The 28,000-nt window shown below is 31.1% G+C and overlaps 3 protein-coding genes across 4 annotated transcripts; 2 read left to right on the top strand and 1 right to left on the bottom strand.

Moving 5' to 3' along the window:
• Window positions 1–8,501: 8,501 nt before the first annotated feature.
• LOC149062910 (uncharacterized) lies at window positions 8,502–10,636 on the top strand. Of its 2 annotated transcripts, none has more exons than XM_089216758.1 (5): window positions 8,502–8,931; window positions 9,012–9,277; window positions 9,790–9,900; window positions 9,995–10,102; window positions 10,190–10,636. In XM_089216758.1, the coding sequence occupies exons 1-5, from the start codon at window positions 8,810–8,812 to the stop codon at window positions 10,453–10,455; spliced, it is 873 nt and encodes a 290-aa protein (XP_089072884.1). In that variant the 5' UTR covers window positions 8,502–8,809; the 3' UTR covers window positions 10,456–10,636. The 2 variants fall into 2 exon arrangements, with proteins under 2 accessions (XP_089072884.1, XP_089072883.1); XM_089216757.1 differs by having other exon boundaries at window positions 8,507–8,931; window positions 9,757–9,900; window positions 10,190–10,634.
• A 2,409-nt stretch (window positions 10,637–13,045) lies between these two features.
• LOC149062909 (zinc finger MYM-type protein 1-like) lies at window positions 13,046–16,780 on the top strand. Its single transcript, XM_089215444.1, has 4 exons — window positions 13,046–13,157; window positions 13,806–13,922; window positions 14,108–14,248; window positions 14,520–16,780. The coding sequence occupies exons 1-4, from the start codon at window positions 13,046–13,048 to the stop codon at window positions 16,778–16,780; spliced, it is 2,631 nt and encodes an 876-aa protein (XP_089071570.1).
• Window positions 16,781–16,789: 9 nt separating this feature from the next.
• LOC149062908 (zinc finger MYM-type protein 1-like) lies at window positions 16,790–23,546 on the bottom strand. The gene is made up of 4 exons (XM_089215443.1): window positions 23,453–23,546; window positions 19,251–20,279; window positions 17,976–18,145; window positions 16,790–16,795 (listed from the first exon to the last, which is right to left on the bottom strand). The coding sequence occupies exons 1-4, from the start codon at window positions 23,544–23,546 to the stop codon at window positions 16,790–16,792; spliced, it is 1,299 nt and encodes a 432-aa protein (XP_089071569.1).
• Between the last annotated feature and the right edge of the window lie 4,454 nt (window positions 23,547–28,000).

Below are 28,000 nucleotides of genomic sequence, written 5' to 3'. Positions count from 1 at the left end.
ACCGAACCATAAAGCGACCTAAGTGACTTGATGAAAATGCTGACAATAGTGTTCCTTATGAATTGTTCAATTTTTACAGACAGCAGTTTAATTTAGTTTTAGATACGTTGATTAGTTTATCAAGTTCAAATTTAAATGGTTCTGTTGAAACAATTCAACCCTTGTATAAAATATTAAGTGTACCATTGAAAGTGAAAACATCACATGATTTCAGTGAAGCCTTTTCTCTTTTCTCTCGTATGAGTTATGGAGCTAAGCTCTTAGATTATGAAACAGTTGCAGCAGAATGGGAAATACTGGGTCACCAATGTGTAAATGAAAATTTAAAATGTATAGATGTCCTTCAAAAATCGGAAGAAGTAAAATACATATTACCTTGGGCTAATTGGTTTTGTCGCCTTACATTTACTTCTCCAGTCACAACAGCTTCTAGTGAATGGACTTTTAGTAAGCTTAAACTTATTAAACATAATTTACATTCTACGTTGACTTCAAACCGTATTAGCTCGTTGATGATATTGAGTTGTGAAAAAGATATTGTAGATAAATTAGATATAGATTATATTGTCACAAAATGGTCTTTGGCCAAAAAACGAAGAATAAATATTTTTATTTTAATTCATCTCTACTATTTCCAGGAGTAATATGATAACCATGTTCTTTTAATTGAATAATTTTTCCATTTACAGCAAAGGTCAAATGATAATTTTCATAAATTTGTATACACTTTTGAATTGTAGGCACTGGTTTTGAATTCAAATTGAATGTTACAAAACACAGCTTTTGGTCTGATTGAGACATGGGTAATTTTGTCCAAGGACCAATCAATTTAAAATCAACAGATAATTTTTGAAACAAGTTACCTAAAATCAATTCAATAAATGTATTAGATATATGTTACATTAAAGTGTATTATTTTTACTGCAATTAAAAATATAATTACTTTTAATGCATTATTAGTAAATGTATTAACTTGTATTTATAATTAAGAATAATAAGTTGTTATACCGTATGAAATATATAATTATGGAAATTTAAATAATTTAAGATAAGATAGTAAATAAACTAAAATTTATATACCTATACTTTAACGTATTTAAATATTATAAATTCCTAAAAAAAAATGTCTTAAACTAGATTAGATATATTAATAAATATTAATGAGATTAAACATGCTCTTATAAGTCTTTTAATACTAATTTTAATACCTATATAATTAATTGTTAAGTAGATTTTAACTCAATAATTAATATTTTTAACATTTCAATTAAATATATGTTTTTAAATAAAAATAGATATATTATAATAACATAAAATATTTCAGACTAGCCTTAGATATAATATAATAGTATGGTTTTTAGATAAACATTGATTTGTAATACCTTCAATATCCTCAATAAGGTTTTCCACTATATTCAATACTTCTGCATTATTGAATGAATCCACTTTTTGATTTAAAATAGTATTAGAATTAGAAGTATTACTCGTGCTAACACGTACACATGGTGGTTTTCGTGGTTTTTTAATATTTGATAAATAAATTGGACCTGGAAATAATGAGGGGACTACTCCTTCTTTTAGTCGCCACTGGTTGTACGGAATCTAAAATAAGTCAATATACATTTTTTTTTTTTAAATTAAAATTAATTTCGTTAGGCACACAGGAAAATTAATCAATAGTTATAGTCTGTGGCACTGTTTAAGATATAATGTGTATGTGTATCTTAAATCATAGTCTGTAGGCATTATATTTCATGTACGTACCTTAATTGTACCAGATTCCTAAAACTTCACAACATCATCCTCTTTAAAATGCTTTTCGCAGACATATGATTTTTCAGTGAGAGTAAAATTTTTTCTCGGAATCTTCATCTGCCATTTATTCTAAGATCAAGATGTTTGGGAGCACAAAATGTATTAAATTTTTCTTTATTGCTAGTGTACCCCGAAGTACAGCCCACAACTACACACTTTACCATTATAAATTCATAAAACTTAAAACTGTAAAAGTAATAGATAATTAGATAAATATAAATATGAATAGTAAATATAAAAACATAACAATGCGTACGCCGGCACGCGCGCCGCTTGCAAAATTGCGGGCCAACTACTACTAGCGCTATTAGTTCACCTATGTTGCCACTTCGCCGCGGCTATTACATTGGAAGTATAGGAGCGAGCTCCAACCTGAGTAGATAACCGTGATAGCGGGTGTACGACCTGATAACCTGGCTGGTTTGATGATAACACGACGGTGGTGCTATGATTGGTCTGGAGCGACGATGAACCGGCAGACGGTGATTACGACATTTGCACTATCGCCAAAAATGACGAAAGGGTCGACGACACCACGTACGTACGTGCGGTGGTCGACCGTGGTATGGAGGTGATCCAAACTGGACGACGCAATCGTTGATAGAGGTGATCGAAATGTGATACTTACAAGATACAAGTGCGAGATTGATACGCGAAAACTTAGTTACCAACGGCACGTGGGGATGTCCGTTGTCGCGGCTCAAGCGACAACACAATAAACGCGACGGTTCGCACTGCGTAAAACGGACGGGCGGAACACGAGGGTGCGAGAGCGAGCGGGGGCTCAGAAACGCACGGTAAGATCGGCCGGACAATACACAACAGAATTAATACCGACGCATCAGAACGCGGACGGTCGTATTAAAAAATAAACAAATAACCAAGCGTATACCAAAAATGGCGCAGTGACGGCGACAGAGCACCGGATGGTGGACCTGTTCCGTAGATGGTAGACGGACGACAAAAAAACCGGCGGCGGGGAAGCGGTAACTGGTAGCTTGGTCGCGCGATATTGGGGGTCCAAAGGTTGGACGGCGCGTCACACGCTCCGGCGTGACAACATTAAAATTAAAACTTGTATCCAACATATATTATCAAGATTTTCCGTAGTTGAAAAAAATAATATGCGTGGAATTTCTTGATTTTGCGAGTAACTATCATACAATAAAAATGGTTTACCATCTAATGTTGTTGTAAATTCTGGTGTAATGATCAACTCCTTCAATGGAGCTGGAATTGCTGGTGCAATTAATTCTTTTTGGCGAATTCGTTGAACAGTTTTTTTCATTGAACCAACTGCTGGTAATTGACCAGCAACCGCTTCAGTAATCTACAATAGTAATAATAGTTTTCAAAAAAAAATATTTAAATTTTTTTTTATTTCTTAAACCTAACCCTAACTAATTCCCTAACCTAACCTTCACCGCTGCGTTTGCACATCTTGGCGAAGTCAAATCTGTTCACTAGAATATTATAGTATAATACATTAATATATTTACTAGTAGTAGAATGATTATTGTGACTTGAAAAAAAAATTGTAATTTCTATCTTAACGTTTACGGTTAACTTGCCCACCTTAGGGAGTAGTAATATTCACACAGATCCTCCCCTGCTGTCGGTTCAAACGGAAAAAAAAAAACTTGCCCACCTTTGGATTCGCGTTCGTTATCCTCAGACGTATTCTCATTGTCCGTGATTCCGTCTTCCATACGTTTCAGAGACGCGGCCGTGTCATAGGTTTTTGTAAAATAATAATTAGTAATGGTTTCATATCGATAACACTAATATTTGATTATAAGGACGGAGAAATAATAACTTTCCTGATTTTGTTTCTATTTCTATTTCTATCTACAGATGTCGCGTTTCGGTTCAACGACGTGTCCAAAAGCCGTCGGACCAGAGAACCTTCACCGCTGCGTTTGCACATCTTGGCGAAGTCAAATCTGTTGACTAGAATATTATAGTATAATACACTAATATATTTACTAGTAGTAGAATGATTATTGTGACTTGAAACAAAAATTGTAATTTCTATCTTAACCCGTCAGAAGTCGCGTATGAGCGCGGCGCTCATTCCGTTATTAGTTTAGCTACCACTGGTTTCAATTTAATTTTTAAATTGTTGAAAACTACGTATACCTTATGCTATTTTATCTAGGCCCTTTTCTAAAAATAAAATAACCCGGTCCATAGTCTTGTGTTGAAATGACAATAGATTAAACTTGTCAGTTCTGATAAAGTGAGCGGCGTGCTCATACGCAACTGTTGGTGTATGTATTTTTCTCGTATAGTTTTTTTTATAATTTCGCGTTATTATGTCTGATAATATACAAAATATGTGTAATTGGTAAGATGAAACTGAAGAAGATAATTTATTAAATGATTCTGATGACACTGACGCTGATCCGGATTTTGTATGTACAAATACGCACAATGAAATTGATTCTGAGTCGGATACAGTTGTGGATGTACACATAAATCCGTCTTCATCTAGAATAAATAATGCCTCAGTTGCATCAAGATCGCGATCTAGAAGTCCACTCATACGAGACAATTTCAATTACTATTTAGGTAAGGATAAAGTGACAAAATGGTATAAAGAAAGTTGCACTCCAAGTAATAGTCGTACACTTCGACGTAATATAGTGTTACATTTACCCGGCGTAAAAAGAGTGGCACGAGACGCAAAATCTATTATTGATTGTCGGAAGTTATTTTTTCCGGATATGGTCATTGATGAAATAGTAAAATGTACTAATATTTATTTGACTAAGATTCGTACAAATTTTCAACGGGAAAGAGATTGCCTAGATACGACTAGAGAGGAAATAAAAGCGTTGTTTGGGCTTCTGTACTTGGCAGGTGTTTTACGTAGCAACCATTTGAATTTGAAAGATCTTTGGTCAGACGATCCTTTATCCCCCGAATATTTTCGTGCTGTCATGCCCCTAAAACGATTTTATCTGTTGCTTCGTGCACTCAGGTTCGATGATATAAATACAAGAACTGAAAGAAAAATGTATGACAAACTAGCCGCCATCCGAATGATATTCGATGGATTTGTAACGCTGTCAGGCTGTGTATACTGTTGGGGAAAACTGCACTATCGATGAAATGCTCGAAGGATTTAGAGGAAGGTGTAGTTTTCGTCAGTATATCCCGAACAAGCCAAATAAGTATGGCATAAAAATTCAAGCCTTGCTGGATTCACGTACTTTTTTTACTTCTAACATGGAGGTATATGTAGGAACACAGCCAGACGGCCCATACAAATTTGAAAATAAGCCATCAAGTATTGTAAAAAGGATGATAACTCCAATTTCTAAAACTGGTCGAAATATCACGATAGATAACTGGTACACTTCCATACCATTGGTAAATGAGTTGCTTGAAAATCATAATTTGACAATTGTTGGAACTCTACGCAAAAATAAAAAAGAAATCCCACCTTGCTTTTTAGATACTAAACGTAGGGAAAAAAATTCAACTTTATTTGGATATAGTAAAAATCTAATGATTACGTCGTACGTGCCTCGTAAAAACAAAAATGTCATATTGGTATCTAGTATGCATAATTAAGGCGTTATAGATACAGATTCTGGTGACCAAAATAAACCCGAGATTATTACCTTTTACAACTCTACAAAAGGAGGAGTAGATGTTGTTGATGAATTGAAGGGAGAATATTCTGTTTCTAGAGTAAGCTGTAGATGACCATTGACAATATTTTTCTCTCTAATGAATATTGCGGGAATCAATAGCCAAATAATTTATCGGGAAAATACTGGCAATGTTATTACTCGTCGAAATTATCTTAGAAGTTTGGGTCGAGAACTTGCTAAAGAATTTATGATCAACCTACTTGATATACCAACATTGAGTATTCAACTTCGGAGTACAATTATGAAGATAGCAGGAATAAAGAAACAGCCTACACAGCCTGAACAGCATGGAGCAGTGAAAGAAAGATTGAAATGTGCATATTGTCCAAAAAATAAAAATCGAAAAACAATGGTGAGTATTACAAGAAATATAATAATAAACTTTATAAATAATGAATTCAAAAAAATATTTTATGTTTAGGTATGCTGTGAGCTATGCAATAACCGTATTTGTAAAGAGCATACAAGTACTATTTGCAAATCATGTCAAACGGGATCAGAAGAAAAATCCGATTCAGAATATAACTGATATGTATATTAGAGATGTAAACCATAATATTTAAGGTTGAACCGAACCCGAACTGAAATTTTCTTTAAATTAACGAACTCGAACAGATCCGAACCTACACACTTTTAATTGAACCCGAACCGAACCGAACTCTTCAAATATTTTATCGAACTCGAACCGAACATTAAAAGTTAAATTGGATATTATTTTATTTAATATTTAATTATTTATTTATTTATCATTTAGCCACCATACCTCAGAATTATTGAATAAAGATTTTACTACTATTTCCTTAAATACTTTAAATACTTTAATACCTAGTTAATAATTATTATGTATGAGATTTTTAATTTTTAATTATTAATATGACGATAACTAATAAGAAAAAGCGAAAAACATCAATATTTAAAACAAGCAAACATTAAACAACTAATATATATTAATCTATTAATTATTAATTATTTGATAATAATTTATAATTTTAGTCGTTACTCCATCGACTTTTATTTTTATTTCTCTGGTTCGATTATCGAACGGAACTATTAGATATTTGGTTCGGTTCGATTATTTGGAATTTCCAGTTCGGTTTTCGAACCGAACCGAACACTCAGAGTTCGGTTCGGTTGGGTTCGAAAATCGAACAGTTCGTAACATCTCTAATGTATATACATTATTTTTTTATTTTTCATCTCCAAGTATATTTTTTTAAACTAAAGCTATAATTAATTATAATGCATGTATTTTAATTTTTCAACTCAAAATATTATTTTGCAATAATTATTATGTATGTATTTTTAAATTTTTATTTCAGAGATTTCTATCTTAGTTTTTTAATTGTAATACGTTTTGACCAAGTATTGTAACTACCATTTATTAATAATAAATAAACAAAGTGATCCTAATTAATTATTCATAATAAAATTCTCATTTACAGTTCGATTTACAACATTAATTAGTAAAAACTGGGAAAGTGAGCGCCGCGCTCATACGCGCCTAACTGTGTTACTAACATACACGCGCCTACTGACGGGTTAACGTTTACGATTAACTTGCCCACCTTTGGATTCGCGTTCGTTATCCTCAGACGTATTCTCATTGTCCGTGATTCCGTCTTCCATACGTTTCAGAGACGCGGCCGTGTCATAGGTTTTTGTAAAATTAATTAATTTTCAATTTTTAATTTTTAATTTTGTGGTACGTAGTCCTGCGTAGAACGCTAATAACAGAGGTGCGTTAAATTTAGATAAATTAGAATTCATATTATTTATAAATTTAACATACGTCTCTTTATCAATAATACGTGTATGTTTTTGAGTATTGAATACTGCCGAATCTGGTTTTTGATATTTTATTTCTTCGCCGTCTCCGAACAATCCATGTTTACGTAACAGTTTTGAATACCGATCAACCGTGTTTATGGAATACTGCCTATGTCTAAAAAAACCTAAACACAAGTCAAATCTTCGCATTACACAGGGCTCATCTAGCAATCCGAGTTCTTTGACGATGCTGCGTATAAATTTTGGTGAATTTTTAGAATCTTTTAATTTTATAGGTATTCGTGTTTTGGATAAAGGTGGTAGTTGCTTTTTAATAAAATCATGAGTTACGTCTAAAGGTACAGAATCTAGTAATCTATTTAACGCGCGCTCATCAATTGTTTTCAATCCACGTTTTGTTGTAGTTATTTTACTGTGATCACGAGGTGCGTTCATATTATAGTATAATATTTAACCGTTTTTTCAGTATTTTTTTTTGAAAATCGTTCAAAGTTACTCAAATAAATTCGCACACTCGACAATGTTATTATAATAATATATTATGCTATATATTATAATAATATTAGTTTTTGTAGTGTGTTTGTTTGCTATGATTCTAGCCAAAGACGGGTTTATAAATAGAGAGATGCGTATTTACAACCAGATTATAAAACAACCGTGGTTGGAACGTATCGTGTTGAAGTCTGTAGACCCTAAATTATTTTCTTAAAAATAAAAAAAATAGTGAATGAAACAAAAAACATGGACAACACAACAATTAGTATATACGATAACAACAAAGAGGGAGTAAACTCTCCAGATTCTGCGGACAACTTACGAGCAGTGCCGCAACTACCGCCGGTGCAGGCGGTGCAAGGCACCGCCTGATGGGCCTCTAATGTATGTATGGGGGGCCTCGGATTTTACCATTTCCATAATACTATAATACTATAAAACAATTGTAAAATCACATATAAGATTTCAATCATTTTGAATTTTGTTGTTTTGTGTATATAAATACCATTTCATTGGATCAACAATAGTTCAATACATATGTAATTATCATTTATTACTATGAATAGTCATATGGCTATTGCTTACTTATTAACAGTCCGGTATAAATCTATTTTAATAACAGAACGGCACAGTTATCAATATTGTTATTGTACGATAAAGAATAATGATAGTATTATACATTGATACTTCACTCCATGGCTGACGCATCATTTATCGATATATTTAGGGCCAGTATTACAATACATGATTATATCTTCGGTTACCTGATCGTCCGTTTACGCCTCGGTTATCAATTTAACCACGGTTTTGTCTTTTACGGTCCGTTATCAGAAAAGTAGTATTACAATACCCCGTCAGAGTTCGATTCGGTAATCCACTGTTTTAAAACCACCACTATCATTAAAAAAAGTTTAAACTGTTATCAGTGTTATCCAGATATCACTGCGTGTCATAAGCTCATAACTAGTTTTATTTTAAATTTTAACTTATAGTTAAAATTTATAAAATAGGTAATTTTATAATTAGTGAACGTGTAATTAATATACGACATGGATAAAAAACCATCAAAAAGTAAAAACTTTAGTTTTGCTGAGGAAGAAGAACTGATGAATTTAATTTCGAAACACTGGTCTGTTATTCAGTGTAAGACTACCGACCACGTGAATAATATGTAAGTTTCTTTTGTTTTTTTTATAATATTTAATAATTATCACGTTTTTTTTACTTACTGGTCCAAATATTACATTACAGGAAAAAGAAAGAACACTGGGCAAAAATAGAATCCGAGTTCAACGCAGTTATTACAGATCAATTTAGACCAGCGAGTGTCTTGAAATGCAAATTTGAAAATATATGTAGACGAGCTCAGAAAAAAAAAGTGCAAAATGGAAAGCAACTTTCAAGCACTGGAGGTGGTAAAGCTGTTTTGGCAGATTTTGGTTCTGTTGATGAACGTGTATTGGCTCTTTTGGGTACAAGAGCATCAGGATTGACTTCTAACTGGTGTGACGATGAAGGTAATAAATACTTAGATTTAAAAATTAATTTAGATTAATTGAGATTTAAACAGGCCAGAGTAATATTTAGATTTAATAATTTTATTAATTAACTTTTATTATTTATGTATTATATATAGGTATTAATAATGTACATTTTTAAATAAAATAAAAAATATTTTTACGTTGGCCATAGGAGGGGAAAATTCAATTTTAAAATATTAATACCATTTAATATAGAATAAATAAATATCAATAGAAAGAAAATTCTTAAGGTGGCCATAGGTGGCAACTCCACCTCCTACTAATTTATTATTTCATGAATTTAATATAGGTACACAGTTTGTAATTTAAATTTTAAAAATATTTTAAACGTTGAGGGTAGTGTCTGGTAGCAAATAGAATCTAGTAGCTACTTCTGATTAGTCAAAGTTAAAAATATATTAATGTGACGTATTACAATTAATTACAATTAATGTATTTTATGATATTCATTTTAGTGATAGTTTCTAACACTAATCAAATTGAAATAGATGGAGTAGATGAGTATCAAGTAGAAGTAGTGAGATGTGATTATGATCAAGACAGTACATTCCAAGAGCAGACTTCAGATAGTTGTATTCAAAATGAGTCCACTGAACCAGGTAAAGATTTATTTTGTACTTTGTTTATATTTTTACCATACATTTGTTTATAACTAGCTTATTAGATACATTTTTCGTTCACTACTTTTGTCAGGAATGTCTTGGGCAAAATATACACCTGGAATGCTAAGGCAGCCAAAATCCGCTCCATTATCGTTTGAAAGAACATCCCCAAATGACAATGTTGAACTTTCTAAATCAGGTAATTATTGAAAAATGTGTTTATGTAATTTTAAAATTATCTCATTGTTCAAATCAAATAAACTGTACGAATTATTAATGATTTTAGGCCCGACAAAGAGAAAGAGGCTCTTTCAAGACAAGTTGTCAAAATGGGCACAGGAAAAAGCTTCACTGACAGAGCAGGAATCAAACTTACAAAGCGAAGAAGCAGAATTTAAAAGAGAAATATGGAAGCTGAAAATAAATCGAGAACAGGAATTATTACAAGAAGTAAAAGATAGGATAAAATTTCAAGTAGAAAAACATGCATCAGAAATGGAACTACTTGCATTGCAAAAATCCAGTATAAAATTAAAATTCAGTGATTTGTAGTGGACTTTTTTTTTTGATGATTTTGAATATTATTTTATATTATTCAGTACTTGTTAATTGTTAAATACTATATTGTTATTTTTATTACTCGTTAAATATTTGTACTTACATTTATGATTTTGATATTTTTCTTCCACTAAGGAAATTGTTATTTATCAAATTAGACAAAATATTTAAATAATGTATAAATACAGTTTTTTTTGAAATTAGCATTGCTTTTGATTTTATGTTTTACAATTTAATTTTTATTTTGTTCAATCTGGTCACAATAAAGTATTAAAATAATTTAAAAAGCGGTTTCTATGTATTGATTGATTTCTTCCTTGATCGTTGATATCATGAGGTTGTTCAAATAATGTTAGTGCAATTTCATTTTCTTGTTCTTCAGTAACTCTAGGCTCATCATCTCCAAACTGACGAGCAATGTTGTGCAGTACTGCTGTAGCCACTATAATGGCTTGTACTGTATCCAAGTTTCTTACATTTATTCCTAAACTCAATATTGGAAATCGTCTCTTCCAGACACCATATGATCTTTCTATTGGATTTCGAGTACGGATCTGTGACTCATTAAAAGTATTTTCAACGTTAGTGATTGGATTTAACATAGGTGTAATCATATAAGACTGCATTGGATAACCACTGTCAGCCACTAAAACACAATCTTTGAACTCTCTATTATCAAAACGTTGTTTAATAGCAGAGTTCCGAAATATGTTCGCATCATGACTACTACCTGGCCACCTAGCAACTATGTTTTGTATTATCAATTTTGAATCGCAAATAGTTTGTACGTTCATAGAGAAAAATTGTTTCCTGTTCCGAAAAATTTCTGCATCATTACCACCTGGGGATCTTATTTTAATATGAGTACAATCAATCGCTCCTATACATGATGGGAATTTCGCAATATTGAAGAAATCCTGCTTAACTTTACGTATTTCATCATCAGTTGTTGGAAAGTGAATGAAATCCGGTCTAAGTGCTGCTATGGCCTTTGACACTTCTATTATAATTTTACCACCAGTAGTTTTATGAATTCCAGCAAAATCTGCACAAGTTGCTATGAAAGAACCAGTTGCATAATACCTCAACGTCATCAACAGTTTTTGACTAGGTGTTACTGCATTATTTCTGTAAAATATAAATTTATACAATTAAAAACTATACTATTTATATAAAATAAAAATTGATAAACAAATAGATTATAAAAGTATATTGTATATATGTGCTTACTGCTTATGTTTACCAATTTACTATTCAAATTGGAAAAATAAGCAGCACATTAAAATCTATCTCAAGTAATTTTAAAAAAGTGTGTGGAGGTGGTCCAAAATCAATAGATTTTCCAGGTAAACATTTTTCCTATCAAAATAAATGTTCAGCCTACAACTTCTTGGTAAAATATTTTAGAAAATCAACCAAGCAAGTAAAACAATCAACACACATTGGATGTACTATACCAACAAGATGTAGAATAGTAAAAAATTGGAAAAAATCCAATACAAGGAACATATTATTAAATGCAATATTTTATTTATTACACAAGTGTTAAACTTATTTAAATGCATAATTAGGATGTAACATGTTAGAGATGTGGATGAGAGAATTAGGATGTGACATTTTAGGTTTGATTCAATTTATATTATTATAAGAAACCTTATAATAGTTGGTATTGATTCATAATTTGCAGGTTATGGACTATTATTACAAAGATCAATTTTAAATTGGAGGAGCACCAAAATAAACAAATAGTATATCAAATAACTGAACAAAAAAATATTTTAATACACACTTACCTACTGGTTTGTGATTCAATTTTTGGTTTTATTATACGTAGGAGAAACTTGACGGTATCTTTGTTCAAACGAAACCTATTCAAAAACTCATCATCTCTCCATACTTTAAAATGGTCAGGTCGTTTGCGAATAATTTTAGCACGCCTAGGGAAAGCCACAAGTTCCGCCAAATGATCAAAATCATCGATTGCTTCGTCACTTTCGTCGGCGTCTGAATAGTCGTCAACGTCCATATAGTCTTGTGCGTCCATAGTAAAAATAGTAATAGTACAACATATACTATTATATAATAAAAAGTCGGTGTAATCGAAAACCGAAAACAAAATTAAATAATAATATTGTTCGCAATAAAATTTAGATTGTTGTATTGACTATTGAGGAATAATTAAAAATGATAATGATAACAAAATAATCACAAAAACATAACAATTTAACAACCAATCAGATGCATTAACGGTACATCACATTTTTTAACCAGCCGATATCGGCTAGTAAGCGTAACCGGAAGCTAACGGTCAATAACAGAGTTGACCGGAGTTTGTAATACTGGTTATTTCATCTTACAGTCCGTTAAACACTGATCGGAGGATAACCCATGATTGTAATACTAGCCCTTAGAATTTAGCTCGCCGTTCAGTACTGTAACTGTTGTCAATATTGGATTACAGCAACAGCTTACAGCGCGACGTATTACTCGTATTAGTCGAATACTAGTATTAATATTATAATCATCCAGGCGCTGAGTCGTTATTACTTATTTGTAATTTTTCTTGGTTATTTTTTTAAAAAAAATGTCATCAAGAACATTTGAAAGTGGTGCATCAAAAAGGCGTCGAAAAAGAGAACAAACAAATGAAATTAAAAAATATCACGGATCATTGAATAGATATTTATTTAATTCAAGTAAGTGTAGTTATAAAATATGTACCTATTCGTCCTATTCACAAAATCATATTTTTTCAAAGCTAGTTGGTTACTAGTTGGTTTTAATTTTTTTCATTCATACTAACTTTGTAAATTAACTACCTAGTTGAATTAATTATTAAATATTTAAATATCTATGTAAAATAATCTAAGATAACTCATTAAAATCTTACATACCTAGTTATTTCATTATTTGTTAGTTTTTATATTAAAGTAACTTAACTTTAACTAGGTAGGTAGTTGAAACACTTGAAACAGATGACCAACTTTATGTTTTCTATTAGTCCAAGTATTATTGTATTAAGTACCTATTTAAAAATATTCAGAATTGTTATAATTGTCGTCTGTTGTTTTCAAGAATATGTTGAGATTAAATTGGTTCAAGTATATTAAATTATTTCTAATATTATCCTGTTGAAATATGTTGAATTTCCATATCTTATTCTATAAGCTTTAATTTTACAAAATTGTATGAATTTATGATTTATGATTATAATGGCATAATTAATATAAAAATGTATTCCTAGTTTCCTAAAAAACTTACATTTAGTGGTATTAGATTTGTAGGAGCTTTTGATGTTTATAAGTTCATAAAATTAACTTACTATATTATGTATGCTTACATAGATATGGACGACGTTGCTAATCCCAAAGAAAGTGACATGCAAAAGGTTGATGTCGATGCAGTTAAAATCAATGATGATGGCAATGACATAAATAACATTGACCAAGCTCATGACAAAGGTTAATATTAAATTGTTTTAGTACATTTTTATAAAATGCAGACAACTAGTAAAATTTTCCATAGCATTTGTGGGAGCTTTAAGCTTTTGATGTTTATAAGTTTATAACCATTTATAATTATTATTATTTTATGTTTATAAATTAGTTAATATATAGCTTAACTTACTTTATGTATGCTTACATAGATATGGACGACGTTGCTAATCCCAAAGAAAGTGACATGCAAAGGGTTGATGTTGATGCAGTTAAATTCAATAGTGATGGCAATGAAAATAATTTTGTATTGAGTTATAATGATATTAGTGATGTTGAAATTAATAGCTCAGGTAGGTATTTACTATTTTAGTACCTATAATCTATAATATAGTATACATATATTACCATATAACAATACAATATTTAATATAGGCTCAATACTTCAATTTAATGGTTTATCAAATAATCCATATATTTAATATTATCTATCAAATAACAATAGTAATCTTATGATGTGTAGTAGGTAAACTAGTAATTCACAGTGTAGTCATTGATTTGACCTGATCAAAAAATTTATTATGTAGAGTTTGGTGTTTATATTAGCATATCATTTTTTTTCAGACATAGACTTAGATTTAAATGCTGCATTTCCAACAGACCGTGGTAAGTTTCCAGAAACAATTTATAATGCACATTTAAAAAGAAAAATTATATTGTTTGGACCATGCAAACCGAACATAAAATTTCCAGAAAATACAGTTACTAATTTTGATGACATTAATGTCAAACAACGCACATTTTCTACGCAATATTATTTTGTTATGAGCCCAACTGGTATTAAAATACCCAGATCATGGTTGTGCTATTCAGTTGATCTGAATAGAGTTTATTGTGAAACTTGTTGGCTATTTGCAGACAGAAACTATCCTAAATTTAATTTAAATTGGATAAATGGCTTGAATGATTGGCAGCATTTGTCACAGAAAATTAAAGCACATGAAATATCTATTCAACACATTAATGCTGTCAAAGTCCGAATCCTTTGGGTAAAAAATCAGACCATTGATAAACAACTCGAAGAGCACATTTCATTAGAAGCAAAATATTGGAGAGATGTTCTTACCCGAATTATTAAGATCATATTATTTTTGACATCGGGAAATACCGCTCTTCGTGGTAACGAGGGAAAATCAGGTACTAGTAGAGAGGATGAAGGGAATTTTTTGCGTACAGTCAGATTAGTAGCTGATTTTGATCCAGTTTTAAACAAACTTTTGAGTGACGAAGAAACTCGAGTTAAGTACTTGAGTTGGAAGGTTCAAAATGAAATTATTGATTTATTAGCAACAAGCATGAGAAAAATTATATGTGACGAAATTCGATATAGTCAATGTTACACAATTATTATGGATTCCACCCAGGACATTTCAAAAACAGATCAGGTTAGTTTCATACTACGTTATGCAGTAGTGAACTATGCTGACTGTACGTTTGAAATAAAAGAATCATTTTTAGGATTTTTTACATTGAACCACCATGGAGCAGAAGCTCATGTAAATTTAATTAAATATATACTTAATATGTTTAATTTAGAATTGAGCAAATGTCGAGGACAAGGCTATGATGGCGCAGCCGTCATGAGTGGTAGCCATTTAGGTGTACAAAAAAGAATCAGTGATATAATTCCTAGTGCATCCTATGTTCACTGCAATGCACATAACTTAAATTTAGTTTTATGTGATTTGGCTAAAAGTACACCAAAAGTGTCACAATTTTTTGATACTCTACAAGATATATTCTTATTTTATAGTAAATCAGCACCTAGATGGGCATCATTAGCTCTAGGGGATTCTGTTGCTAAAATTGTTTTAAAGAAGGTATGTACTACCAGATGGGAGGCTAAGCATAAAGCTGTGTATGCTCTGAAAACTAGATTCATAGATGTATTAAAGTCACTATCCAATTTATCTTTAACAAGTCTCAAAACTGATGAAAAATTAAAAGCAAGCTCATTGAAGAAAAAAATTGAATCTAATGAATTTGTCTTATTATTAACTATTTGGGAAAATATATTGAGAAGTTTTAATCTAGTATCTAAAAAATTACAATCCTCCGATATTCATCTTCATAATGCATGTAATTATTTGAAAGAGGCTACATCTAGTATTACAAATTTAAGAGACAAATATGAAGAATTTGTTAATTCATCAAATACTGTATGTAAAGGATGGGGCATACCAATTCAATCTACTGTCCGACGCCGTATTTATTCAAAACGATTTTTTGACGATGTTGATGGTGATAGAAGACTTGACATTACCAGTGAAAACTTCAGAGTATTAGTTTTTTTACCTATAATTGATACAGCAATTGTTCAACTTAGAGAAAGATTCAACAGTTTATATGAAGTAACCAATAGGTTTAACTTTTTGCTACCTCAAAACATTGTAATGTTTACTGAAAACGATATTATTAAAGCATCATATGATTTTCAATTATTTTACAAAGATGACATAAGTAGTGACATAACAAGACAAATATTATGCATAAAAAATATGTTTAAGGATACTCTAAAAACAAAACATGATATTAAAGAACTATTGCAGTGTATTTTGGACAATGATATAGCTTCTACTTATTATGATATACTGTCTGCATGTATCATTTTCATAACATTACCAGTTACTGTGGCCACTGCTGAGCGTTCATTTTCGAAGTTAAAAATTATTAAGAACTATTTAAGAAATTCAATATCACAGGATCGTCTTACAAATATCAGTATTTTAAATATTGAAAGAAATCGTACAAAAGAATTAGTTGTTAGTAAATTAATTGATGATTTTGCCAATAAAAAAGCAAGAAAACATAATTTCTTAATTTAATTTTATATATTATATCTGTGTTAGTACAAAGTTTTGTTAATATAATGATTATAAGTGCAAAGTACGTTTATATTTTTTCTAATTATTCAGTGGTTTTTCCTATTTGAATGTACTTCAAGGATTCATTCATTTGTATCTACCTATCTCCAATTTTACCAACTTTATCTGTCAAGGAATTAACTGACTAATTTAAATATTTAATTTCTAAGATAAAAAGTAAAAAAGATGTATGAAACTTATAAATGTAATAAATGTAACTATAATAAGTGGATTTATTTTATTATTAGTATTTACTATTTTTTTAATCAAATATTTAAGATCTAATATTATAATTTATAATGATATATTATTTGAATGTTATAGTTATTATGCTATAGTTGTTATAGTCAAGTGTAGTGACTAGTTAGACATTTTTTTATTATACAAGTTGCAATTACCAAAGAAAAATGACAAGGGGGTAGGACACTTTTATTGGATACATGAACTCTCACAATGCCTGTATCCTGTTTGGCATTGTTTATGTCTACAGTTTAATTTCAGGGGAGGGGGGCTGACATTTTATACATCAATGTGAGCTAAGGGCTTGGTTTACACACAATTAAAATAGGTTTTTTTTTTGGGGGGGGGGGGCTAATGGTATATTTGGTGGCTAAGCCCCCCCCCTATTTCCGCCAATGCTACGATAAAAACTAAAAGGGCCTCCAAAATATTCTTGAACCGGGGCCTCAAAATTGTAATTGCGGCACTGCTTACGAGATACTATATTTAAAAATATTATACGAAACCATTTCGGTATTAATGGTTTGACGTTTATTATCAATTTATCTGCAATATTTGCAATATAGCTCCATCCATTGTCTAAGGGTATGACCTATACTAATATCTTAGTTTCTAAAACAATTCCTACCCATAATACATTCACGACTCAATAAGTAAACGATTACAACGGCCAATAGCGACAATAACGACAGTGTTTACGATTGAAAAACTTTTAATTATATATTTTTTTACAAGTATTTCTGTTTACATTGAACAATAGCATTGGTTACAACGGTTCATATAATATACAATATTATAATTCTGTTTCCAATATAACAGAATTTCGGTTTAACATCATCACCATACGCCTATATCTATTTCCATGCACACATGTATAGTTAATGATGATACAAATTAATACAAATATTACAAATACCGTTAATACCGTTAAATATGTTATATAATCAGAGTTATCATCATTTTCATTACATCGTACTTTACTGATATCCTGTATACCTTCCCATTGATCGGTTTCGAATTTAGTGATCACGTCGTTGTCAATAAAACTTTCGTCGTAATCAGTGCCGCAACTAGAATTTTTGAGCCCTAGGACAAAAGATTATTTAGGGGCCACTATCATAGCATCACTGCACCAGGGTTTAAATTAGTGAACACATTTATTGGAGTCAATTAGATAAAATTAAACAAACATAATCTTTATTAAAAAGTATTTCATACATGTAAAACATACATTTTAGTAAAGAACAACACTTTTTAATATCCATCATATAAATTTATTATAAATAAAAACACAATGAAAAGTCATGAAAGAATAAGTTCAGATAAAGTTATACATTTTACAAAAATAATATGATGTTAATATTTTAAACAAATTTCATCTTTCTTGCTTTCAAATTAGAGAAATCTTTAATTAATTTGTCTGTTTTTAATTCTGAAGTTCGCTTTTGTTCTATATTGAGTATAGCAATGTTTGAAAGTCGATTTTGGCTACAAGAATTTCTTAAATAGTTTTTTATAATTTTTAATTTTGAGAAAGACCTTTCAGTCGCTGCTACTGTAACTGGCAGTCAGTGGCGCACACAGGATTTTTTTTCGGGGGGGGGGGGGGGGGGGGGGTTGTTCTATTAATAATTTACTATAGTATAGTCCTATGCTAAAAAATGATAAAACGTTGTATCAAAATAGTATGACCTATATTTGTACATCTAATATATTTTATGGTCTATATTATAATTTTTTAATTTATTATCAACAGTTTAAAGGTCAATGAATTCAAAATGAAAATAATTAACTTGTTTTAATAGAACAATGTATGCAATAAAATATATAATTTTATAAATTTAATGTCAATCTCTAACAAAATCAAATTAAAATAATATGATATTATTTAAATCTTATAATATATTTGATAAGAAATAAGGACATAATAATTGATGAGAAATTTATTCGTGGGTTGTCTCCCTCTCCAGACGCTCGTAATGAAGGAAGACATTTCGGGGGGGGTTATAACCTCCTAACCCACCCCCCCCCCCTGTGTGCGCCACTGCTGGCAGTGTTAAAAATATTGTACAAGCTACTAAGATTTCCGAGTAACTTGTTGCTATATCATTGGTAAGTATAAAATTGGCCATTTCATTTATACTTTTTAAATTTTTATTTTTTATTAATTCTTTTAATGATAAAATCTGACCAGTAAAATCAGAACTAATGTCATCTTTATACGTTTGAATAAAATCATATGACTCCTTTACAATATTATCTTCTCTTAAACATAAGAGATTATTTGGATTAAGAAAATCAAATGTAGTACACACATTGTCCATTGCTTTAAAACGAATATTAAGTTGCATTAAAACAGTATCTATAATAGGATAAAATACTTTAATTTTAAAGTTTTCTGTTGTTATAGTTAACCGCCTATCGCCATCGACTTCATCAAAATGTTTTTTTGCATATATCTGACGAGGTTCAGTATATGTAACAGGTAAGCTCCATCTCAAACATAATGACTTGGCATTATTTACTATATCTTCATAATTATTTCTCAATTCATTTATTAAATAATGAACATCTTTTAATCTGTCTCGAGCATTTTGTAGATTCATATCTTGTTGTTGTAACATTTTTGAAACACCATGAAGTGGTCGTAATATGTTTTCCCAAACACTTAACATCAACACAAATTGAAAAGATTCCATTTTTTTTTGTAAAGATTGAGCTTCACTTCGTTCGTCAGACTTCTTACTCATTAAACTTATGTTAATCAATGACTTAAGTACATCGATATATCGTTGTTTAAGAGCTGAGACTGATTCGTGTTTGGCTTCCCACCGAGTTGGACATATTTTTTTCAATACTTTCTTTCTAATTTTGCAAGCAAAGTCTTCACTGAAAACCAACGTGGCCCACCGAGGAGCGCTAGAACTAAAAAAGTTAAAAATAGCTTGAACAGTGGCAAAGAAATTATTTGCTACTTGAGTGCTTTTGGCTGCATCAGAAATAATCAAATTCAAATTATGTGCGCAGCAATGAACAAATGGTGCATTTGGTGCCACTGACATAATACGTTTTTGGACTCCACTATTACTGCCACTCATAACAGATGCACCATCGTATCCTTGTCCACGACAGTTTTTCACGTTTAGATCATAAGATTCCAAAATACTATACAACAGATTTTCATAGTCAGCAGCACCATGTTTTTTTAATTCAAAAAAACCTAAAAAAGATTCTTTTATTTCAATAGATTTTCTATAATTTACTATACTTACTATAATTTTCAGTTATCAATATTTTGATAATTACTATAATAGTGTAATAGTACAAACATTTTTAAAATTAATTTTATCTTACACAGTATACACAGTTGTCACAAATTCTCACAATACAGTAGGTACTAGGTATTGCTGGGTATATAAAAATTCAAAATTGTGAAAATTATAAATAGGGGCCACAAAATAAGAATGGAGGCCGTTCCCCGGGGCATTGCCCCGGCTGCCCGGGTGGATGTTGCGGCCCTGGTCGTAATCCGGTCGAGTACTCGTCATTCCTCGGTTGTTCACTTCGTAAAATCTATCGATTCTATTTGTGTAATATCCAGATTTATCCGTTATTTTTTTTACATCATTCGTCAAACTCGGTGCGTATAGTATACTTTCCACTTTTATCGTAGTTGCGTTAATTCTTTCGTTAGTTGTTTTATTCATAGGATCTATTTCTGTTGTGGTATCGTTATTTATATTATTGGTTTTATCGAGTGTTTGATTTTCGGTACTAAATGTCGTTTCATCGTTTTGAGCACTGATCGATTCGTCGTTATTCTGTTTCAATTTAAATTTTAGAAAACTATAGGGTCTCGGAAATTGTATAGGTCTATAGTTTATATCACCTATACTGTTTATATATATTTTACAGACATTGTGTAAGAAAAAATTTACCGAATCGTCTGCTAATTTATGCAAATATATTTGTTGGTTTGAAAGTACATTTTATACGCATTAGATCTACGTTAGAGTATTTTGTTTCAGGTAAAACGAATTCATCGTTAAAAAATACGTTTCCGATGATCATATAATCATCATATCTATAGTTGATAGTGACACCACTCGTTTCTCTGGTTGATTGTTCTTCTACTCTGGCCGCCGTAATTACCATTAATCTATAAAATTAAGTTATAATAATATAAAAATCAATATATACAGAATGATTCGGGATGATATCGGTTTGGAACACTCGTTATTTAAAAAAAATAATTTACTTTTTTTCAAAATATTTTTTTACACGGTTGTTCTGAGTTGTTGAAAACCCAACGGTTTTTATTAAAAAAAATTATATTTTTTAAATATTTTTTTATCATTATCATTTTTTTTACTTTTTTTTTGAATGACAACATAGAGTATTAATTACATATCACAAAGCAGAATATATTTTTCTAAGTATTTTGAGTCATAAAAATCGAATGTAGTACTTATAACTCATATTATATTCCGCTTTGGAATATGAAATTAAAACTCTATGTTGTCATTCGAAAAAGTAAAAAATATAATTCTTTTTTTTTTAATAAAAACGTTGGTTTTTTAACAACTGTAAAAATATTTTGAAAAAAAGTCTACTTTTGTAATGAGTGTTTTCGATATTAATGCATTAAGAATATTGAAGACTAGGTATAAAAAAATTAAATCATAAAATTTACTTATCTAAACTTCTTAGATAACTATTGCAGTATTGCAGATACGAGTCACGACTGTACACTAAACACTGTCATGAGTACACTGAACAATTAGATTACGACACTGAACATCGGACGTTTGGACAATCGTGTATATTATTATAATAATATATATATTAATAAACAAAAGATAAGGGATAAAGTTATAAATTAAAATAATATTTCGATGAGATGCCGTATGCGCCATGCGGGTACGCCATTACAAAAATAGACACACACACACACACACACACACACACACACACACACACACACACACACACACACACACACACACACACACACACACACACACACACACACACACACACACACACACACACACACACACACACACACACACACACACACACACACACACACACACACACACACACACACACACACACACACACACACACACACACACACACACACACACACACACACACACACACACACACACACACACACACACACACACACACACACACGGGCGCAGCACAGAGACAATTTACTAATAATGATAAACAATATTTAATATCTACACAAAAATAGTTTTTATGCAAATAATAAACATTTATTTGTATCTCTACCTCCTCGGACGAAAAATTTTGTGATTCCATTAAAACTTACAAAATCCTTAATTTTATATACTGTAGTGATCACGTCGCCTACAGGTATCAGTCAAGGATGATGTTTGGAAGGTGACTCTTGAGTTAATTACACAACGTAGAATTCTTCTTAATTAGATTAATTGTTTATTTATTGTGGTAAAACATATATTTATTTATAACATTAAAGCTGAATGTAAGTTAAGTATTCTGAATGATTAGAATTAATTCGGTTTGACTCGAATATTTTCTAAGTTCAAAATATTGTTTATAAGAATTTTTCTAAGTCCAATAAATTAAATTAAACAACAGACTGGCGTGAAGGTGCTCTGGCTAGTCTGGTCAAGTCGCGTCTGAATACAGGCCGTTTCGGGGTCCCTTATATAGTGCTACCCTCTACTCACCATAGTCTACTTGCTCTTGTCGCTGCTCTCACGGATGTGGTATACTTATCTAGATTGACGGAAATGCCACTCGCCCACGTACGAGCTAAATGCGCATCCCATGCGGCTACAGACCTCGATAATTTATATTATTATTAATATTATTATTATGTAAAAATATACATTATAATATTACATTATGACATTGTTTCTTGTAACTTTTGTAATGATGCATAACCCCACATCCTGTGCACACCTATCAACGATCTTTTATAGTCGTCTAACCACATGATTTCGTGTTGCCCTAACGTTAATGATTTCCACGAAATGCTTTCTTTCTTATAATTACAAAGTTGGTCGCACCCTACCCTATCTTGGTTCGTCTGGTACCTAGTTGACCGTGAACTAGACAATGCGGGACGCTAGTCCATAGCAATACATGATGACATTCTCAAGACATTTTTGTATTTTTTTTTGGCCCTGGGGGGGATTTATATCGACCCCCCCCCATTTGTACGCCACTGGCTTGAGTAATGACTTAGTTTCTTTTAATAAATTATTTTAAGGTTCATTACAAGAATGGTTTTTAAAATGTGTTTTCACAATGATAATTGATTTGACAATTTCAAATCAATGTTTGAAAAAATCCGTAAATAATTTATAAATATATATATTGTAGTCTGCATACCGCACCACGCACATCTCAACACAAATTGCCCTTGGGCAGCGGGTGGCATTGTATTTTGTTTAGGGGACAACGTCGCCACGGTGTCGGCACCCATGCGGTCTGCACCTTTTTCGTGCCGTTTGCGGTCAGATTATTCCTATCTACCTGATTATCGTGTTGGATCGGCGGAGACTGGGGCACGCGGGATAGGTTGTTTTGTCGTACACCGCGCTCAATGTACCTGCGATACTTATATAATATTAATATGATAACGGATCGGGTGTTTGCGTTGGACGTCACAAAGTATTAAATTGAAATTGTATTATGTCAATTATATAGTTACATGCCATCGATAACATTTACTCAGTCTTTAGTATAGTAGGTATACACATTTGTAGAGTTCGCAGTCGGTATATTATAGTGTTATTAAAATGAACGATTCTTTAGAAATTTTGGAAACTATTAAAGGAAAAGCTTTAGCAGTATACAATGGTTACCAATATAGGGAAGTATCGAACCAATAACGAAAATGTAACAACCTTGGTATGTTTGAATGAAAAAAAAGGGAGAAATGCACAGGAAGATTAAAAAGAACAGGTAATATAATTCTAAATGTTACTATTCATCAATGTAAATATGACTCGGCAAAAATTGAAGTAAAAAAAAAATATAATATTGTAAAAAACGCGTACGTGATTCATCTAATTCTGCCGCTCAAATTTTTCGTGAAGAGTTTACACCATTAATAGATCAAGGATTAGATTTAGTGACCGAAATTCCAGTTTAATCGCCTGTAAAAACGACATTAAATCGTATACGTAGGAAATCACTTGGCAATTCATTGGATCCTAAATTAAGGGAAGATATTATTATACCTAGTGATTCTAAATATGTATTATTTGATGACGGAAAAGAAGATAGAATTATAGGTTTATGTTCAAGTAAAGGAAGACAAATTGCTTCTGAAGGAAAAACTTGTTTTGTCGATGGCACTTTTAAAAGCTTTAACAAACAGTTTTATCAAGTTTATACTGTTCATATTGATATTGGGTCTAAAAACGACGAAATAAATGTAATTCCTGTAATATATATTTTACTTCCTAATAAAACAAAAATTGTTTATGATGAGCGTTTATTTTCGATGATAAAAGCACACATTCCAAACTTTAATCCTGAATCATTTACATTGGATTTTAAAGTTTCGACTATTCAATCAATAAAACAAATATTCCCTAATGCTGAAATATATGGTTGCAACTTTCATTTTAATCAATCACTTTGGAGAAAAGTTCAAAACATAGGTTTAGCGAATAATTATAAAGATGATGCAGATATTAGATTACACGTTAGAATGTGTTCTGCCTTAGCTCATATTCCAATTGATGACATTAACGAAGGTTGGATTATTATTATGACCAATACACCTGATATTGATAAGCTTAAAATATTTTATAATTATTTTATTGAACAGTGGCTGGAAAACCCAATTATTTCAAGGAGTGTATGGAATTTTTATCAAAGAAGACATCGAACAAATAACATTGTTGAAGGGTGGAACAGTAAATAAAATAAAATATTAAATAAGCCACAACCAACTTTTAATGATTTGTATCACTGTCTAAAAAAAAGGCTGAAAATTCTGATTTATTATATGAACGCAGTTACTTAAATATAGAAGGGAAAAGAAGAAAAAAAACTTATATACAATTAGACCAACGAATCAAAAAGACATTAGCTGAGTATGAAGTTGACAAAAATTTGACAAAATATTTGAATATCATTGCTAATCTTCAAAAATTCGAATAAGTAATATAATATTAATAAAAATAATAGTAATAAGACAGTAATAATAATAATAATAATAATAAATAATAATAACAATAATTATCTTTTAAACACGCCAGTAAAAATTACTGCCAGTCCTAAGCCTGGAAAAGTGTGAAGGAAAGTTAAATATATATCACATGTACCTACCTATATATTTAGTATATAGAATCAATATAGTACATAAAGTATATTATATATATATAGTATAGATATAAATAAGCTGACCGCAAACGGCACGAAAAAGGTGCCGACCGCAAATGTCCCGGAACCCGTCGCCACACACTGACACACCAATATAATAATAATAATATTAGGTACATTTTAAGTTGCCGACAACAATGGACTCAACAATATTATAATTATTAAGGTATAGTAGTTATATAAAAAAAAATATATATCAACATCGTATAGTATAATATTATAGTACCTATAATAAAGAAACGAATGTTCCCACTTCATCTCTTCTCTGATTAATTGGGTGCTTTATTAATTGGAATAATTCGAATAATTATTGTCAAGCGAGCCTGTCTCATTTTTGACGAAATACCGTTCAAAAAAGATAATATAAATATTTGGTTATACAATTTCAATTGGATTTTTTGGTAGGTGAATGCCATAAAATGTACGTATAATATGAAAGAAACTGCAAAACAAACTAAGACAAATCTAACGGAAATATATGCCGAAAATGTCAAAACTTTAGATCCAGAATCACAAGCTAGAGTACCACCTGAACCTATAATGAAACGAACAATACGTAATCAAAGAAAAACGAATCATCCAACTAGTGGAACTAATATAGCGGGAGAATGGTGTACAACTGGAAATCCGGATAATAAAAGATTACTTTTGGTTGACGATTGTGACGACGATGACGAAGATAGGATAGTTATTTTTGCAACTAATTAAGCTAATTAATATTAGTTCTTTTTAAATAAATGTCAATAGCAAAATTTCTAGTCAGCCGTATGTGCATTTGTACGTAATGCGTCGAACATAATAATAATAATAATATAAGATTTGCTGAATGTATGTAATAAAATAATATGTCATTTTTCACCGAAAATGATGGGCTGAAGTGACGTCATAGGCCCGAGGCGGGCGAAGCCATCTCAAACATCATCAACTCAGTACAAGCAGTCGTCGTCAAGTATTATTTTCCCCCCCAACATTCCCCTTTTTTCATTTTGATTATGTATCACCCTAGATTTTTATATACTCAGATTTTCTTCAGAGGTGCCCCGGTAACCGTCCTGCGGAGCCGTGGGTCGTTTCCTTTAATACATCTAAATGTATAATGCGTCATACCGACGTATGATTATCATTCCGTGCCGGTAACCGCTTGTCGGAGCCGTAGCATTATCGTATATATTTTTCCCTGTATTTTGTGCACTTTGCCATGTACCAAATTTTATATTATTTTATTCATATGGTTTAAAACACACCCTTTTCTTAAAACCCTGTAAAATATAACTATATGATTACCTTATATTTTGTCACATTTTTTTATTAATATTATTTATTTTCCCCAATATAAGTCCTCGGTATTTATTTGCCGTTGCGTGTATCAAAGCCTATGAGCTCCACCGACTTGGCCTTCGGGTCATCACGCGGTGCGGCTCCTAGGTCACGACAGAAGTGTTCCCCTTTTGTCGTGGGTGGTTTTTGGTAGGTAAAATGCCCGAATTCTCACAATTTATTTCAATTTTACATATATCACATGTATAATTAACCGTTGAACATTGTAGAATCTCTTCAATTTCTTCTTCAGTCGTAATAGTTTGAACAAAATTATTTGGAAGTCTTGAACTTGTCAATCCAACTTTTGGGTCATTTCCAAATAACGCGTTATATGGGCTTCTACCAATAGTACGGTGAAATGAACAATTTTTTTGCCACTGAACAAATTGAAGACCGACTCACTGGGACACATTGTCTTGCATCCATGCTCTTAACATATGTTCAACGTCTTGATTGGCCCGCTCAATACTCCCTTGACTCTGAGGATGCCTTGGACGTCCATGTATAATAACACACTCCGGCCAAAGTTGTTTTAATTCATCGATTACACAGTTAACAAACTCTCGGCCATTATCACTTTGTAAAATACTTGGCGCTCCAAATGTTAGAAAAATACTTAGCAAATTAGTACTAACTTCTATAGCCCTTTTACTTTCCATAGGACGGAGGGATATAAATTTTGTATTGTGATCCTGATAGTTAAGTATCCATTTATACTTTCCATCTGGGACAGACTGAAAATCAATTAGGTCCACTTGTCCTCTTTCGTTAAAATCATTTGATGTAATAGGTTTAATAAGTTTGCGGTTCATTGACTTTTTACAGCTACAAGTTTGACAAACTGTTAAAAAAATTTCGATAGCTAGTCTCGGAATGTAGTACTCTTTTTGTATTGCCATTCGAAGTTTGACATTTCCACCATGCCCAGTATTTATATGAAAGCTTTTTATTTTGTCATATAAATCTTCATAGCTTACAATATACCTATAAATAAAATTTAAGTTATTAAAAATTATATTTTTTTATGAAATAATATTGTCATTGTATTACCTAATATTTTCTTCGTTTTCTGTAGGTTTGTATATCAAAAACTTTTGGCCCGCAACTTTAAACACTGTATATGTTGCGAGTAAATAATACTCTCGGCGTGTTTTCGTACATCTAAAGATAAAAAGTATATAATTTCATTTATAATTTTTATCAATTCAATTAAGCATATTT

This window comes from Diuraphis noxia, unplaced genomic scaffold, assembly GCF_037042655.1.
Source record: "Diuraphis noxia isolate RWA-SAM2 unplaced genomic scaffold, SU_Dnox_SAM2 contig0001, whole genome shotgun sequence".
In the NCBI taxonomy this organism is placed as follows: Eukaryota; Metazoa; Arthropoda; class Insecta; order Hemiptera; family Aphididae; genus Diuraphis; species Diuraphis noxia.
This window is presented reverse-complemented; position numbering and strand designations above follow the sequence as displayed.